This window comes from Morus notabilis, unplaced genomic scaffold (genome assembly GCF_000414095.1).
Source record: "Morus notabilis unplaced genomic scaffold, ASM41409v2 Scaffold205, whole genome shotgun sequence".
NCBI classification, from domain to species: domain Eukaryota; kingdom Viridiplantae; phylum Streptophyta; class Magnoliopsida; order Rosales; family Moraceae; genus Morus; species Morus notabilis.
Window position 1 is genome coordinate 835,477 of NW_010363285.1, and position 17,671 is coordinate 853,147.

At 36.4% G+C, this 17,671-nt stretch overlaps 2 protein-coding genes across 3 annotated transcripts; both read left to right on the top strand.

Annotated features, from left to right (window-relative positions):
- Positions 1-1,593: 1,593 nt before the first annotated feature.
- LOC21407314 (auxin-responsive protein IAA4) lies at positions 1,594-2,859 on the top strand. The gene is made up of 3 exons (XM_010103991.2): positions 1,594-1,894; positions 2,009-2,317; positions 2,444-2,859. Exons 1-3 carry the CDS (start codon positions 1,710-1,712, stop codon positions 2,517-2,519), a joined length of 570 nt encoding a protein of 189 aa, XP_010102293.1. The 5' UTR covers positions 1,594-1,709; the 3' UTR covers positions 2,520-2,859.
- Positions 2,860-7,213: 4,354 nt separating this feature from the next.
- On the top strand, positions 7,214-15,957 carry LOC21407315 (mediator of RNA polymerase II transcription subunit 14). 2 transcript variants are annotated; one of them, XM_024169441.1, is made up of 8 exons: positions 7,214-7,647; positions 8,374-9,453; positions 9,578-9,678; positions 10,099-10,273; positions 10,389-11,391; positions 11,492-12,528; positions 13,186-14,261; positions 14,593-15,957. In XM_024169441.1, exons 1-8 carry the CDS (start codon positions 7,435-7,437, stop codon positions 15,395-15,397), a joined length of 5,490 nt encoding a protein of 1,829 aa, XP_024025209.1. In that variant the 5' UTR covers positions 7,214-7,434; the 3' UTR covers positions 15,398-15,957. The 2 variants fall into 2 exon arrangements, with proteins under 2 accessions (XP_024025209.1, XP_024025210.1); XM_024169442.1 differs by having other exon boundaries at positions 11,513-12,528.
- Positions 15,958-17,671: the final 1,714 nt, after the last annotated feature.

Sequence of the window (17,671 nt, forward strand, 5' to 3'; positions counted from 1 at the left end):
TTTCCAAATATAGCTTTGTCTCGGAATCTATAAACATATTATACAAAATATTGAATGTTTTGATAAAAAAAAATGCATTTAAGAAACGCGGAATCTATAAACATTTTTCCTGCTGGTTTGTTAATGATAAATTAAGGTATCAACACAATTTAGTCTAATCACAATAATTAGCTTCATTTGCCTTTTCGTCTCATCTAGGGGCCATTTCATCTTCACGACTGTATGAAATGAGACATATATCAGTAAATTTTTTTTTCTTAAACAAAGAATGAAATACATCGAATCATGCATATACAGAAATGATATGTGAGTTTGTTTTGTCCAAATGATACATTTTTCATCAAGATAAATTCATGTATAAAAAGGCCAATTAGTATTTTAAAGTCGTCCAGACTTTATACGATTAACATTCCTCTCTTATCAAAAGTATATTAAATGTAGTCACATTTATACTAATGAAATTAAGTAGTAAAATATCCACTATTACGAGTTGCTGACTTGTAGTTATCCCAAGTCACAACTTGGATTGGTTTGAACTACTTTTCTCTCTCCCTCTTTTTTTCTTTTTTCTTTTCAAATTATTCCAGACAAACCAAGCTGATCTTAAGGCTCGATCGCATTGGATTCTTTTCCCCCCTCATATTTCATTTATTTAATAAGAAAATCCTATAAGTAAATAAATAAATAAATAAATAAAAATCTTGAGGAACAAAGTCAAACTTTTGCATTTTGCTTTCATATGTGAGCTATCAAAGGGGGAAAAAATTCTATAGTCTCACTTTTGAACAACACTCAATATGGAGGGTTTGGTTTGCTTTGAAGGGCTTTGCTTTACTTTTTCAAAGCATACCCCAAACACAATGGGGAGGCAAGGTCTACCCAATAAGCCCAATGAGCTAATTATTACACTTAAATGAGGAACTCCCTAAATGTAAGGCAATGGCTCATGGATGCCTGCCCATACCCACATGAAACTGCCTAAAAAAACTTCTCAATTAGGTCCCTACCCTTATCTTAGCCCTCTAAAGACCACCTCATGCGTTGCCCACCAACGACATCCCATGTGGACCCACCCACATGGGGTGCACCCTACCACCCCCCCTATCAATCTAACGGTCCGCACTTGTTTGCGCGTAATCCTTGGATCAAATGTACCTCGTCCGATTAGAGGAACCAGTCCGGTCTTCAATATGGCCGGCTTAGGGCTTGTCCCACCTTTGTCCCCATAATGTAAGGACAAGTTCCTCAACTGTCCTGTTTTTGGGACAAACACAATTAGCTCCTATGTCCAAATTCATGCACATCACAATTCTATACCATGTAAATTAATACCCAAAAAATAATAATAATAAAACATAAAAAAAGCTAAAAAATGCTATTCTCACTCTCTCTATTAGCACGTAGCCTCTACTTTCTCTTAAAACTTGGCCTTTTTCTGTTTCAGTACTATAGTCCACGCGCCATAGGCAGTAGCAGTGTATTACTTAGAAAATGTTATTATTATAATTATTATTATTATCATTTTCCTTTGTCTTACTTTCTTCTATAAAATAGGTTTGGAATTCGTTTAGGTGCATCACACATTCTCTCAACCTCTCAACACCGGAATACATACACACAGAGATCAAATATATTGTTCTGAAAGTTGGAAAGCGTCAAAGATTTACAGAAGAGGAAAAGAAAAGGAAATAATTTGTCAAGAAGATCACATGGCAATGTTTGCGAAAGACGATCTCAAAGCCACAGAGCTTACGCTTGGATTACCAGGATGCGCAAGAGGCAACAAGAGAGCTTTGGCAAACGACACAAATGAAGAACCTAAATCTACTAACAACACCACCCCGGATGCCAAGAAATTTAGTAATGACGACCGAGAAAACGCTCCACCTACAAAGTAAGCAAATATTCTCACGAAATTCATCAATATTTTCTTTTTGTTTTAATGATTTCTGCGTATGAATTGATGAAGATTGACTAAATATTGGCATGTGTTACAAAATATGTGTAGGGCACAAGTTGTGGGGTGGCCACCGGTGAGGTCATACCGGAAAAACTGCTTCCAAGCAAAGAAGACGAATGCAGAAGCCGAAGCGAGCGGGATTTATGTGAAAGTTAGCATGGATGGAGCACCATACTTGAGAAAAATGGATTTGAAGGTGTACAAGGGATATCCTGAGCTTCTTAAGGCCTTGGAAGACATGTTCAAGTTCAAAGTTGGCCAATATTGCGAGAGACAAGGCTACAATGGCTCAGAATTTGTGCCTACTTATGAGGACAAAGATGGAGATTGGATGTTGGTTGGCGATGTTCCTTGGGAGTAAGTATTAAATTTGGACTCTTTTTTTTTTTTTTTTTTTTTTAATAAATAATTTCCTATAATTAGTCTTATTGCCCATTTTAGATATTTAAGCTAATTTTTCTTTGAACTTATCTTTGTGTACAGAATGTTCATTTCTTCATGCAATAAGCTGAGAATCATGAAAGGCTCGGAAGCTAGAGGCTTGGGCTGTGCCGTGTGATTCATGATCATCGGATATAATTTGTCATGGTAACCAAAGGGGTTAACACTTGAGCTTGGGCTGTCGGTGAAGAAATATAACCTTCAGATCTTTGATGTTTTGTTGCGGAATAGCAGCGGAAAGTTTGGCACAGGAATTAATATGTTCTCTACAGGACAAAGAAAAAAATATATTTTTTTTAATGCAAAGAAAGGCCCTGTGTATTTTGTTGATGATCATATGTATATATCCGATCTCCGAACTCAACTGTACATAGAAGGAAAAAAGAAAAGAAAAAGGCAAACTTTGAGTTTGTAATTTCTAATATTGCTTCAATATTGTGAGAAAGTTATCTTGCATTTGGCACGTGTTAATTAACCTGATCTATGATCCATCGGATTAATGATACGTTACAAATTTCACGCTATTTTATCATTCTATTCTAAATCTCACTTTTTAGCTCCGGCATCTTTTGTTCTATTTTGACTTGCGAATTTTAAGACATCATAAATTACACTCCAAACTACGTCTTTTGTCCTTGTTTGGCCCTTCAATCACAAAAATTAAAAGATTCGACGGAATCAACCTAGTGAATCTCACATTATTTATTAATGAAAAGTATTTTAAACAGATCTCTTTATCAGGATGAATTTAAAGAAATTTCGCCCTTACATACATCGTTTCGTCATAATTGTTTTTATTTTTAATTTTAAATTTACTTAGGTGTGATTTGTTTAAAATGACCTTATTAACTAAGCATGTGAGTATCACACAATTGATTCCATTGAGATGTTAGTTATTTTTGCCTCAAATATGAGACAAAAAACATAGCTTATGATGCATTAATATTTTATAATATTTTAAAATTCAAGAGTGGAAGTGGGATGAATAACGTAGTTTGAAGGCAAAAAGTGAAATTATAACTCTTTCATTTTACAATTATTAAAGAGCAATTTGATTAATTAATTTCGATCCACCAAATAACACATACTGGATCTTACCTGCATAATTTTTGCAAAGAGTTTTCTATTCATCAAACATAAAAAGAGGTACCCTTGTATATTTTGCGAGACCGAAACAAGGAAGACGTGTTGGCTCACAACACTGTTTTGGATCAGATTATATTGATCAAGAAATTTTGATAAAAATTGCTCCAACCGGATGGTCAAACTAGTCACGAATTTAACAGCATTGACCTTTTTTTTTTTTTTTTACAACATATCGATATATATATATATATATATATATATATATTAAATATGGTTGTGATAACAAAAGTTACCGTCTCGGATAAATATCAATATTGTCGCTTTTATTGATTGGCTCCATTATTGAAATTTTGCCAGGTTAAATTGTTCAACTGAAATCCTATTAGTCTATTACGTGAAAAACTATGCAGCAGTGGGATTTAAATAATTATATAACAAAAACCGGAAATATATGGAAACTTTAAAGTAAAACTAAAAAAAAAAAATGCCTCACGAAAAGTTTGTTTTTTTTGCAAAAAACTTTTCATTATCAATTCTCTTATGTTTGTATGCTAGTTGACTTTTTCATGATTTTTAAGTTATATATGGTGATTTTTGAAGTATTACGATGAAAAAGTTGGTGATAGCCATGAGCCACAATCAATACCAGCAATGCTAAAATACCAAGGATCGTCGATCGACGATAATAAGGTATTATGGTACGACACCAACTGACTAGCTGTTACTGATTGTTGGAATTTTTAATATCATGGGACGCGACGAGATGTCTCTAACTATCATGGTAGAATAATGCCAGAATTTCTAGTATCATAACATGATACGGTGTCAAAAAAACAATTTTTGCTTAATTATTTTTAGAGTGTAAGTTTAAATTTTTATCTTTTATTCTTGATGATACCTTTTTGATTAATATAATTATTTAACTAAAAAAATTATAAATTAATAATAAAAAGTAAAAATTCAAACCATGCATTCTAAAAGATATTTGTTTTCTTTCTCCGCAGGCCAAATGTCATAGTGAAATACTTATCAAGACCCTATACCTCTAAACGCCATGCGGTTACCAATATAGTATCATGCTAGGTTATCTCTAAGTACCATTGCAGGATATCCACCGTCACCGGCGATTACTGTCGTTTCTTAGTATAAAAATAAAAATAATAATAATAATAATTTAGTTGTATTTTAAATGTCATAACACGACATTTTTTGCATAATTTTATTTTCAAGACATAAATGAATTATGGAAAATAATAGAAAATAGGCCAATATGAAAAGCTTAAGAAAGTATATAGGCCAATTTGTAGTTATAGAAATTAATAGGCCATAATTTGTCAAATTATTGTTCATAACCAGATAAGTTATGGACAAACTTATCAAGTTATGATTTATAGCCAGACAAGTTATGGACAATAACTTGTCAAGTTATGGTTCATAACCAGAAAAATTATAGACAAAAATAATAATTTAGTCTATTTATTAACTTATATAAACTATTAGCTTATTAATTTTAGTTCATCTCATTCTTTCTCCCGTAATTATATACATGAACGGTGGCATATCTTGCCTTTTGTCATCATAGGCCCTAAGAGTCTTGGCCCGTGATATTTTAATGGGCGTTGTCGTTTGGGCTATGTCTACGGGCCATCTAGACGGGAACACAACCCATCTGGGTTCTGTGTTTCAGTTTCACTTTCCGAGGCTCTAAAGAGTAAATGCATATACGATCGAGGAAACTAGAAGGCAAACAGTGAGTCAGTGACCTTAGTTACTCTTAAAATACGAGTATAATCAGCAAAAGGATCACGATAAGCGGAAGAAAAGTGTTATTATGTAACTTCTATTATGACATCAGAATACTCTCTGCTCCCGTAATCTGGCTGGCAACCATATGTAGCCTATGAAGTTTTTGTGTGGGTATAAATAACATGGTTACTGTATATATCGAAGATCTATAGACATATACTTTGGTAAAAGCAGAGTATTTAAGATCTATGCTGGAGTGATTAATTATGAGGGGGAAAGTCTATGGCCGTGTTTGGAATTGATCCCGTTTTTATTTTTCACGTTTTTTAAGAAAGAAAAAATAAAAAAGTTTCTAAAACGGCGTTTGGCGCAATAAAAACAAAAAACATAAATGAAAATAATTTGTTGGTTTAGTGTAAAATGAGAGATAAATGAAAAACGATATTTAGTCGTTTCTCATTTTTTATTTTCGTTTTCTCCTCTTTCGAGCAGAGAGAAAGAAAGACATTAATGAATTTTTTTTATATTGAAAATAATTTCTTGATAAAACTACCAAATGCATTTTCAAAAATGAATTTTCTCTGAGATTGAAAACGTTTTCATTTTTATTTTCATACAAAAAATAAAATTATTTTAGAACGAATTTCAAACACGCCCTATATTTCTTTTATGGGTATGGGAGGACCTTCCTAATGGTAAAGCCCATTTCTTTCTATTAAATTTTATCAAAATCACATAATATTACAAAAAAAATAAAGAATATATAATTTTTAATACATATTTAACTAATAAAAATGTAACCTTTTGATAGTTCAATTTTTCAGTATGTACTAGAAAAATATCATCTTTTATACGTCAACAACAATTAACAATTAGAACACTATCTTTTTGTTGTTTTGCAGCATTAATTCTAATTAAGGGCTTCAATGAGGAATCATGGATTTGTACATAGTATGTACATAGTAAAGTAGATATTAAATTCTTAAGGCTTGTTTGGTTCATGCGTTCAAATAAGTGATTTTTGATTCTCGTATTTGAAATTCCATTTTTTTATGAGATGAAAACACTGTAACATAATTAAAATCACGAGTTTAAACACAAGAAACAAACGGGCCCTAAAACTTGCAATAATGGACATGCACCATCATTTCCAAATCTTTTAAAATTTTGTTTTAGGTATTGTTTGGTATAAGGGTTTTGAACCCGGAACTATGATTGTGATTCAGAATCAATGTTTATTTACAAAAAATAAAAAATGATTATGATTTGACTCACCCTCTATTGTTTTCTGTATTCGTCTCTGATTTTGAATCATGATTCATAGTTTTCTACATTATTTTTCTCTCACAAAAAATACACGTAAAACGAGAATGGTTTTGAATCCATGAACCAAACATTTATGATGATTCTGATTCAAGGTTTAAACCCTAATGTGATGTTTTAAACCATAAATCACCCATGATTCTAAAACCACTCCCCCTTAATTTTGGGTGGTTCAAACCTTCTATTCTCGTTATAGTTTCAGAACTATGATTTGGACCCAAAATAATGAATTATGGTTATGGTTCTAAATTCAAAACTAGAATCACCCTAATTTGAACTCTCATATCAAACGAACCTGAGGGTGTTTGGTATGAAGATTCGTGATATGGTTCGAATTATGATTTGTGATTCGTTACAATATTTTTTATCATAAAAAAATACATAAATTAAAAATAATTTTAAATTATAATTCTGAATACGTGAATCAAATGTCCACAATTTGTTTGTCACCCGTAAAATTTCCTGTTATTACATTGTTAATTTTTATCATGTAGATGTAGTCGCCAATCGCCATGCACAATCCTCCCCCTTTTTTTTTTCTTCTTTTAGAAAAAAAAAAAAATAGTGAATCCTTACTGTACATCGCCACGTGGCAAGTTAAACTCTATGAGTAGGACCCATCCATTCCTTCCTCCTCAATTCTCTCACTCTCCCTCTCTCTCTCTTCGAATTTTCTGTTTCTCTCTCTAGAACGCTAAAAAATCCAGGGAATCGACGCGAACACAAACATTGCGAGAGAGAGAGGGAGCTGAAAGAGCTCTTCTTCACTCTTCTCCGATTCCGTTGCTGTTCGAATTTCCCCTAACCCTAGCTTCCATGTCTGGCCTGTATTGCTAGATCCTCGAGCTCCGTCCGTCCGTCCTTTGCATCCTCAATCAATGGCCGCCGAGCTAGGGCAACAGACGGTGGAGTTCTCCACCCTGGTCGGCCGTGCCGCCGAGGAATCCTACCTCTCCCTCAAGGAGCTCGTCGAGAAATCCAGGGATTCCGACCAATCCGATTCCGAGAAGAAGATTAACATCCTCAAGTACCTCGTCAAGACCCAGCAGCGCATGCTCCGCCTCAATGTCCTCGCCAAATGGTGTCAACAGGTCCGAACCTCCGCTTTCTTGCTCCTTTTCTATCTTTTCGCACGGTGTTTTCATGTATTGGACCTGGATGGTTTCGGCGTTTTCGCTCACATGTCAATTGGGACTTCAAAAATCGCGCCTTTTAGGCCCCTTTTTTGGATTTTCTTGCCGGTGAATGAAAATTTAGGGTTTTTATGGGGTGGAAGATTTGAATTTAGTTCGTTTAATTGAAAGAATGTATATTTGGATTTGGGGACTTGAGCGGTCGGGATTGCCCGTGCTCGGAAGCTGGTTGACATGGGAAGATATGGATATTCTCAGCGTAGTTTGTTTCTTTCTTGCTTTCGGATGTTTGGAGTGGAGGTTTGGTATTAGTTATGGGGGGTTTGGACGAGCAATTTTGTCACTTGGAGTAGCTTTTGCCTCTTAGGTGTTTGTTTGGGGCTAAGATGACTTGCGATCTAGATTTTGGAAAAGTGGATAAATTTATAAATTTAGAATTTTCATACTATGTTTGAAGTTATGAACGTCTAAGATGGACCGAATTAATGTTATTCACCATAATTTTATTGGAAACAAGATGATGCCAGTCAGACGTGTAAGGAGAAATTGTATATGAAGCGGATTGGAGGGAGACTAGGGCATGAATACCGAACGAATAGGCATCTCATTTTTCACTTTTGTAGGTAGTATTTATGAGATTAGATTGAAAGGTTTATTTGATTATTCTTGCCATTTGATTTGCAGGTTCCTTTGATACAGTACTGTCAGCAGCTTGCGTCCACTTTGTCGAGTCATGATACTTGTTTCACTCAAGCTGCAGATTCGTTATTTTTTATGCATGAAGGACTGCAACAAGCTCGGGCTCCGGTTTATGATGTTCCATCTGCCATTGAAGTTCTTCTAACAGGTTCTTATCAGCGTTTGCCTAAATGTATAGAAGATGTGGGAATGCAAAGCACATTAAACGAGGATGAGCAGCAACCAGCTTTGAAAAAATTGGACACGCTAGTAAGGTCTAAACTCTTGGAAGTTTCACTCCCAAAAGAAATTTCTGAAGTCAAAGTTTCAGACGGTACTGCACTGTTTCGTATCAATGGAGAATTTAAGGTTTTAGTCACTCTTGGATACCGTGGACACCTATCCTTGTGGAGAATATTACATTTGGAGCTACTTGTTGGTGAGAGAAGTGGACTCATAAAGTTGGAGGAATTGCGACGGCATGCACTTGGAGATGATTTAGAGCGCAGAATGGCTGCTGCAGAAAATCCCTTCATAACATTATACTCAGTTCTTCATGAGCTCTGTGTTGCACTTGTTATGGACACTGTCATTAGGCAAGTACAGGCTCTTCGACAAGGGAGATGGAGAGATGCAATTAAATTTGAGCTCATCTCTGATGGAAGCATGGGTCATGGGGGAAGTACTGGTTCTTCACAAATAAATCAAGATGGAGAAGCTGATACATCTGGTCTTCGTACTCCAGGGTTAAAAATTATATACTGGTTAGATTTTGATAAAAATACTGGTGTGCCTGACTCAGGATCATGCCCATTTATAAAAATTGAACCAGGATCAGATCTGCAGATAAAGTGTGTTCATAGTACATTTGTCATCGATCCATTAACTGGGAAGGAGGCAGAGTTTTCACTTGACCAAAGTTGTATTGACGTTGAGAAGTTGCTGCTAAGAGCTATATGTTGTAATAGGTACACTAGACTCCTTGAAATCCAGAAAGTCCTTGGGAAAAATGTTCAGCTTTGTCGAGCTGCAGGTGATGTTGTTATTCAGTCGTGTGTGGACGAAGTTGACATCGATTCTAAAAAGGTTCTTAATTTATGTTTTCCCTTTTTTAGTTGCATGGGTTTTTTTTTTTTTTTGTGCTATTAGACTTTCTTTTATGTGAGGGGCCAATGCTTAATGGTTACATTTTGCTTTTCTGCTTTTGCAGAAAGATTATAAGGCCAATGCTAGAGAATACGAAGAAGGACTGGAAGTATTACGTGTGCGTGCATATGGTTCGTCATTTTTTACCCTGGGAATAAACATAAGGTATTTTTTTTCCCATGCAATGCGAGGTCTTTATTATTTGATGGATTTCTTTATATGTGTGCTCATGCCTTCCTTAAAGTATGACCTAATGGCAACTTCATTATTCTTATTGTATACTTATATTAAAAAAGAAGTATTAGAGCCAATACTTGTTAGTTAGAAAATGGTAGAAGTTTCTGAGTTCTCTTTCATATTAGAACTTAGAAGACTTAATTTTGTTTCTGAAATGTCCACTCCACAATGTAAGGAGCTGGGAAGTATTTGGACCTGTGATCTACCTGTCAAGGGTTGCGTAATTAATGTCTTTTCATGATCTTCCTTCGATTTTTATTTTTCTTTCTAAGAAGTCTACCACTTACATTTTACTGTGGTGGACTATTGTTTTAGATTCTAGCTCTTACTTAAGCCATTTACTTGTAGGACTGGTCGGTATCTTCTCCAATCATCGCAGAATATTATCGAATCATCAGCATTGCTAGAATGTGAAGATGCTCTGAATCAAGGAAGTATGAATGCGGCTGACGTTTTCATAAGCTTGAGAAGCAAAAGTATTTTGCACTTATTTGCATCCATCAGCAGATTTTTGGGCCTTGAGGTGAGTGTCTATTTATACTGATTTCAAGAATATTATTTACAGGATGCTGAATTATTGATTTATGCTCTGGTCTACGTGGTATACGTGAATAAGTCAATAAAGTTTTTTTTTGCAGGTTTATGAACATGGATTGCCTGCAGTTAAGTTGCCCAAGAACATTTTGAACGGTTCAGCTATGTTACTGCTGGGATTTCCAGACTGTGGGAGTTCTTATTTTCTGCTTATGCAACTTGATAAGGATTTCAAACCCGTTTTTAAAATGCTAGAGACTCAGTCAGAACTGCCCGGAAAGGTTCCTTCTTTTAGTAACCTAAATCAAGTGACACGTATTAAGAAAATTGACATTGGCCAGATGCAGATGCTTGAAGATGAAATGACGTTGAGCTTGCTAGAGTGGGGAAAAACACATTCCTTTTTGCCTAGTGCTGGGGGCACTAATCGGATTTCTGAAAGTGGTCTTCTTTCAGATCTTAGCCTTGAGGGTTCTATGCAGATTGCAGGAGGCCCTCCATCAAGTTTCTCATCTGTTGTTGATGAAGTATTTGAACTTGAGAGAGGACCATCTATGCAGAATGTTTCTTCTCCTTTTAATGCATCTTCTCGTTTTGGCTCGGTACCTGTCAATCTTCATGCCATAAAAGCTGGAACAGCCTCTCCTAAATGGGAGGGAACTTTGCAAACATCACAGATAAGCAATTTTGCAAAAGTTTCAAGTGGAGCTTCGTCTTATGCTGCCTCCTTACATTCTCCAAGCAATTTGAAGGGCTCAGTGCAGACCAATTCTCTTGGTTCGTTGTCATCCATCCCAGGAAGGGGTGTTGCTGGTACAAAGCTATCTGCTTCAAAGTCTGAGCAGGATTTGCCTTCGCTTAGGTCTCCACAGTCTGCTGAGTTTGGTTCTTGTACTTCTATGGATGAAGATCAACTGAGATTGCTAAATGATTCTTCAAAGGATGCAATATATGGAAGGTTGTCTCAACTCTTATCTCCACCCCTACCCACTGGCCCTCGAGTCTCTGGTTCAACTGTGAAAGCTAATGGACCCAGAATCTCACCTTCTGGTCCTCTAGCTGGATCTTCCAAGGTTGCCGGATCAAGCTCATGTGCAACTCCCGTATGTAAGACATCTTATCTGTATGTCTCTATATTAAGTGGAATTTGTTAGTTTTATACGCGTGTGTGTATGTGTATCATCTCTAATTGACGGTATATGACTAGTAAAATATATACTGTTTTCAGCCCAGGCGTTGGATTATGCAGTGTGCCGAAGCCCTAGTTATGATGTTCTTTCAAAACATGAAAAGAATCCTCGAAAGCGTACAGTTTCAGATATGCTGAATTTGATTCCATCACTTAAAGGTGTAGAAACTAAAGGATTTTGTAAGAGAAGAAAAATATCAGAAGTTGCTCGTGCTCAAAAATCGTCACAAATGCTTGTGCCAATGGACATGGTTTCAAAAACTGATGGATACAATTATGGCAATCTTATAGCTGAAGCTAATAAAGGAAATGCGGCATCTAGCGTTTATGTTTCAGCTCTTCTCCATGTGGTCAGGCACTGTTCGCTTTGTATCAACCATGCCAGATTGACTAGCCAGATGGAGGAGCTGGACATTCCATATGTTGAAGAAGTGGGTTTAAGAAGTGCTTCCTCTAAAATATGGTTCCGACTACCATTTTCCAGAGCTGATACATGGCAACACATTTGTTTGCGACTTGGAAGACCTGGAAGCATGTATTGGGATGTCAAGATAAATGACCAACACTTCAGGGACTTGTGGGAGCTTCAGAAAGGAAGCAATAGTACACCATGGGGCTCCGGAGTTCGCATAGCCAATACATCTGATATAGATTCTCATATCCGATATGATCCAGAAGGTGTTGTTCTCAGCTACCAGTCTGTTGAGAGTAATAGTATAAAGAAATTAGTGGCAGATATCCAAAGGCTTTCTAATGCAAGAATGTTTGCGCTTGGGATGAGGAAATTGCTTGGAGTAAGGGCAGATGAGAAGGCAGAAGAAAGCAGTTCAAGTTCTGATGTCAAAGCTCCCCTTTCAGCTAAGGGTGCTTTGGATGCAGTTGACCGATTGTCAGAGCAGATGAGAAGGGCATTTAGAATTGAGGCAGTTGGACTAATGAGTTTGTGGTTCAGTTTTGGATCAGGTGTTGTGGCCCGGTTTGGTGTTGAGTGGGAATCAGGCAAAGAGGGATGCACAATGCATGTAACTCCTGATCAACTATGGCCACACACCAAGGTTTTTTATTTCCTTCCTCTATTAACTTTAATACACTACCTTCTCTAAAGCCTTTTGTTTTGTTTTTGTTTTTTAATTTTTTGTTTGTTTTTTGTGTGTTTCCGTCTTTGGTCTGTCAGCACTACTTGGTTTAGTTGTCTTAGGTTTTCAGGAATTTGTCATTGTATGCTCTGGTGATTCTTCTTATACTGACGCTTGTTATTGCTATCTGTGCTCTGGGTTCACCATCTCTGTTGCCCCTTACATTGCGCATTAGTTTATTAGTCAAATTCTTTCCACGGTCTTTTTGACTCCAGTAGGCAAATTTTCTATCTTGCCAACTAGGGCCTTGTATTTGTTCGTCTGTAATCAAAGGGAACAGCCCTTATATTGAAATTTATATGGAATAACTTGTTTAAAATCATTACTTGGTCATCTGCTCATACAATGTGCAATTATAAATTACTTTGTGGCTCAAGCTTTTCATAAATGCAAAACTGTATGCGGGCAGCATGCCGGGTTTAAAGAGAAACATAATGTTGAATTCTTTTCTTTCTTCTTGATAAGCATAGTCTTCTCTTCTAGATGCTCACCTTGAAGGCTGCCTTTTGGTTCATGTTATATTTATTGCAATGAAGATTTGCAAATACTTACGTTTTTGTTTCCTGCTGCTTACAGTTCTTGGAAGATTTTATAAATGGAGCTGAAGTTGCATCTCTTTTGGACTGCATTCGCCTCACCGCAGGACCCTTGCATGCTCTTACCGCTGCAACTCGGCCAGCACGAGCTGGTCCTATTCCAGGGGTCCCTGGGGTTGCAGCAGCACTCTCCTCTCTTCCAAAACAAGCTGGGTACTTAGCATCCCAGGGACTTCTACCGAGCGGCGTGACTGCTAATGTTAGTCAGGGTCCCTCTAGTACCATTGGGAACCCTGCTTCAGTTACTGCTGCTGGTCCTCTTGCAAATCATAGCGTTCATGGGGCTGCAATGTTAGCTGCTGCAAGCCGAGGTGGCCCTGGAATTGTTCCTAGCTCATTGTTGCCTATTGATGTCTCAGTTGTGTTACGAGGCCCCTACTGGATACGTATCATATATAGGAAACACTTTGCTGTGGACATGCGTTGCTTTGCTGGTGATCAGGTCTGGTTACAACCGGCAACACCACCCAAGGGGGGGCCTTCAGTTGGAGGGTCATTACCTTGTCCACAGTTTCGACCATTCATTATGGAGCATGTTGCCCAAGAATTGAATGTGTTAGAGCCTAGTTTTGTTGGTAGTCAGCAGTCAGGGGGTTTGGCAAATAATCAAAACCAAACTTCAGGATCACAATTGTCATCGGCCAATGGAAATAGGATCAACCTCCCAGGTACTGCTGCAGTGTCAAGGGCAGGAAGCCAAGTGGCTGCTTTTAACCGTATGGGAAGTGTTCCTCCAGGATCCTCAAATTTGGCTGTTCTGAACACAGGGGTTCCTTTACGCAGATCACCTGGAACAGGTGTTCCTGCACATGTGAGAGGAGAATTGAATACAGCAATTATTGGGCTTGGCGACGATGGTGGTTATGGAGGTGGTTGGGTTCCTCTTGTTGCTCTTAAGAAAGTGCTAAGAGGTATTCTCAAGTATCTAGGAGTTCTATGGCTATTTGCTCAGCTACCGGATCTTTTGAAAGAGATACTAGGATCTATCTTGAAGGACAATGAAGGTGCACTTCTAAATTTGGACCAGGAGCAGCCTGCCTTGCGTTTCTTTGTTGGGTAAGTCTTAGAGTCCAATTCTTTTGTGTGTGATCATTCTCATTGTTTATCTCTCAAAAAGTTTGTTGTATCGTTCTTTGGTTCCTAGCTTGTGTGGCGTGACATCTGGCTGTCATTTACATTAATTATTACGTGTATACTTGCTGATCATTTCTCTATTTGTATCGTTTAGTGAAAACTTCAAGTTGAACTAGTGTTCTTGTGAGTGGGTCTTGTAATATCAAGTGATGATAGATGCCTCGCAAAAGTTTGTGAGTGCTTTTTACTGCATATGCATAGCATGCTTCTATAACGACTCCCCTGCTGGATCTGATTGCATGTCTGTTTACAGGGGATATGTGTTTGCTGTAAGTGTCCACAGAGTTCAGCTGCTTCTTCAAGTGCTTAGTGTTAAGCGATTCCACCATCAACAGCAGCAACAGCAGCAGCAGAATTCAACCACTGCACAAGAGGAATTAACACAATCTGAAATAGGAGAGATATGTGATTACTTTAGTCGCCGTGTTGCTTCAGAGCCTTATGATGCATCTCGTGTCGCATCATTTATCACTCTTCTTACCTTACCTATATCAGTATTAAGAGAATTCTTAAAGTTAATTGCATGGAAGAAAGGATTAGCTCAGGCACAAGGTGGAGATGTAGCTCCCGCACAAAAACCACGAATCGAATTATGTCTCGAAAATCATGCTGGGTTGAACATGGATGACAGCTCAGAGAATTCATCGGTAGCTAAAAGCAATATCCACTATGATCGACCTCATAATTCCGTTGATTTTGCACTCACGGTTGTTCTTGATCCTGCCCACATACCTCACATTAATGCTGCTGGCGGCGCTGCTTGGTTGCCTTACTGTGTCTCTGTGAGGTTGAGGTATTCGTTCGGTGAAAATCCTAATGTGTCTTTTCTTGGCATGGATGGCAGCCACGGAGGTCGAGCTTGCTGGTTTCGTGTTGATGATTGGGAGAAGTGTAAACAGAGGATTGCTCGGACTGTGGAAGGCAGTGGATCTTCGCCTGGGGATACTAATCAGGGAAGGTTGAGATTAGTAGCGGACAACGTGCAAAGAACCTTAAATTTGAGCCTTCAATGGTTAAGAGATGGTGGTGGGGTTACTGCAAGCTCTGGGTCCACGTGAGTGGTTAGATTTTCAACGGAGATGTATATTTTTGACTAATTTAAGCTTGGTGGTCGAATATCGTGTATTAGGGGTTTGTCTTCATGTATTTGCAGTTTTGTTGCTGGAGGAACTTGTAAGTTATAGGGGAGATAAATAAATCCTGGAAAATGGTATACTTGCAGAATTAGGGGGCGTGTAGAACTTTACAGGGATTCTCTCAATCATTCTCATTAGCTGACTTTAGATCTTCGATCTTCTGATGCGTAGGGTGTAAACTGTTTTGGACCTAGATCATCTGATTAGTAGGTGTAAAATGTTTCTGAAGATAAAGGGGGTTCTATTTCAGAGTATTCTTTCAAGGTGCTTGTTTGGCTTTGTATAGGTCCACAATTTGTCGTACACAACTTTGTAAAAAATTTTGTTCTGCTCAAGTAGTTCAACACCCAATAGATTAGCAAAAACTTGAAGGGGTTTTTTTTTTTGAGCTCTTTCTTTAAAGCTCTCGGGAGAAGATTTGATTCTTTTTTGACAACTAAACAGATATCTGGTTCTGATTATCCTTAACTTCTATGACAGCTTCTGGGACTGACGTTTTTAGGAGTAATGTTGTGCTAATTAAAAAAAAAAAAGGATTATTTTCATTATTGACTCCTGAATTATGTATTTTATTTTAAAATGTCTTCTGATTTTTTTAACGATTCAAAATACTTCTCAATTTACATAAAATGTATTAATAAATTACTCTCTCCATTCACTTTCGTCTATAACTTTAATGAAATATTTATTTTAAAGGTTCGTTCTTAATTTTAAATTATAATTCTTAGTTATAGAGTTTTTCTTTCATAAAAAATTTAAATTTTAAAAATTAAAATAATAAATCATGATTCTGAATCTATAAATTAAACATTTTATAATTAATTTGTTGATGTGGCATGTCATTAGGCCTCATTTACTTTGCGGATTTGAGTTTTCAATTCGAGTTGAGATGTGACATTTTTTGAGAATTTTTCACTGTAACAGAAAAAATTAAATGTGATATTTTTTGAGTTTTTTACTGTAGAAATTTAAAACTTAAAACTCGAATCGGTGAAATGAACGAGACATAACTAAAGGTATTAAATTGTGATTAAATTTTATAAAAATATTTAAATATTAAAATAAATAAATAAACTAATAACAAAAAATAAAAAATAAAAAGAATACACCGTATTCTTCCTCTTTACCTCTCAAAGTGCAGACTAAAATGGCAGGCCCCAGAACATATCAAAAGCTCAAACACTTTCAAAACCATAAAAAGAAAATATCCAAATCAAATCTTATTCAAACACCTCCAAAATAAGAAAATTAGAAAATCAGTTATGCTAGAGAAAAACCTGAATTAAAAAGAAAAAAAAAACTCAGATCTGTAAAAGTAGCCCCGCCGGCCGCCGCCCCTCCGTCTCCACCATTGTGCGACCAGCCCCTACCATCCCCACGACCGTGCAACCCAAGCCCCGATGCCCTCATCCGCGTGCGAACCCAGCTTCTCTGCAGTCCAACTCGCACCTTCCCCTTTGCGCCCCCTCGCAACCCAGATCATACAATTTGTGTTTAAATTTATGAAAACTGATTTTAGGAAGGAATGTCAATCTATGGTTACAAATTGATTTGAAATTTTGAAGTGCGATTCTTAGATATTGCGTTTGGTTGATGATTTTCTTTTGTTGTTTTCTTCTTTTTTCTATTACGAGAATGACCACCTGTTTTAACTCCATTGATTGCTTTTTGAAGTTTTGAAAGAGTGTAAAAGGTAGATTTAGGGCCTGTGCATGACTTAAATCTCTCTTTTTGCTTTTTACTCGTATTGAGTGCGTTTCCGATTCATTTTAAAATAATTTTATTTTTTTATATAAAAAAATAAAAAATATTTTTAATTTTAGATAAAAATTATTTTAAAAAATGTGTTTGATAATTTTATTAAAAGATTATTTTTAATATAAAAAAAATTTATTAATGTCTCTCTCTACTCGAAAGAAAAAAAACATAAACAAAAAATGAAAAAAAATTTCTCTCATTTTATATTAAATTAAAAAATTATTTTCATTTCTGTTTTTTATCTTTAATTGTGTCAAATATTATTTCTCTCTTATTTTCATTTTTTTCTCAAAAATTATTAAAAATAAAAATAAAAACAACTCCAAACACAACCATTAACTCTTTTTTTTTTTTTGGAAAGCTTTTGATTTATATTAAAAATATAGTTATTAGCCACCAATAAAGTTTGACCCGTTTGCAGGTAGGAGCTGGGTATCG

Excerpts from the sequence above, each read along its gene's own strand:
- LOC21407314 (XM_010103991.2), top strand. The coding sequence starts at position 1,710 with ATGGCAATGTTTGCGAAAGACGATCTCAAAGCCACAGAGCTTACGCTT. Across the intron at positions 1,895-2,008 it reads GAAAACGCTCCACCTACAAA|GGCACAAGTTGTGGGGTGGC; the intron begins GTAAGCAAATAT and ends AAATATGTGTAG. Across the intron at positions 2,318-2,443 it reads GTTGGCGATGTTCCTTGGGA|AATGTTCATTTCTTCATGCA; the intron begins GTAAGTATTAAA and ends CTTTGTGTACAG.
- LOC21407315 (XM_024169441.1), top strand. The coding sequence starts at position 7,435 with ATGGCCGCCGAGCTAGGGCAACAGACGGTGGAGTTCTCCACCCTGGTC. Across the intron at positions 7,648-8,373 it reads TCGCCAAATGGTGTCAACAG|GTTCCTTTGATACAGTACTG; the intron begins GTCCGAACCTCC and ends TTTGATTTGCAG. Across the intron at positions 14,262-14,592 it reads GCCTTGCGTTTCTTTGTTGG|GGGATATGTGTTTGCTGTAA; the intron begins GTAAGTCTTAGA and ends GTCTGTTTACAG.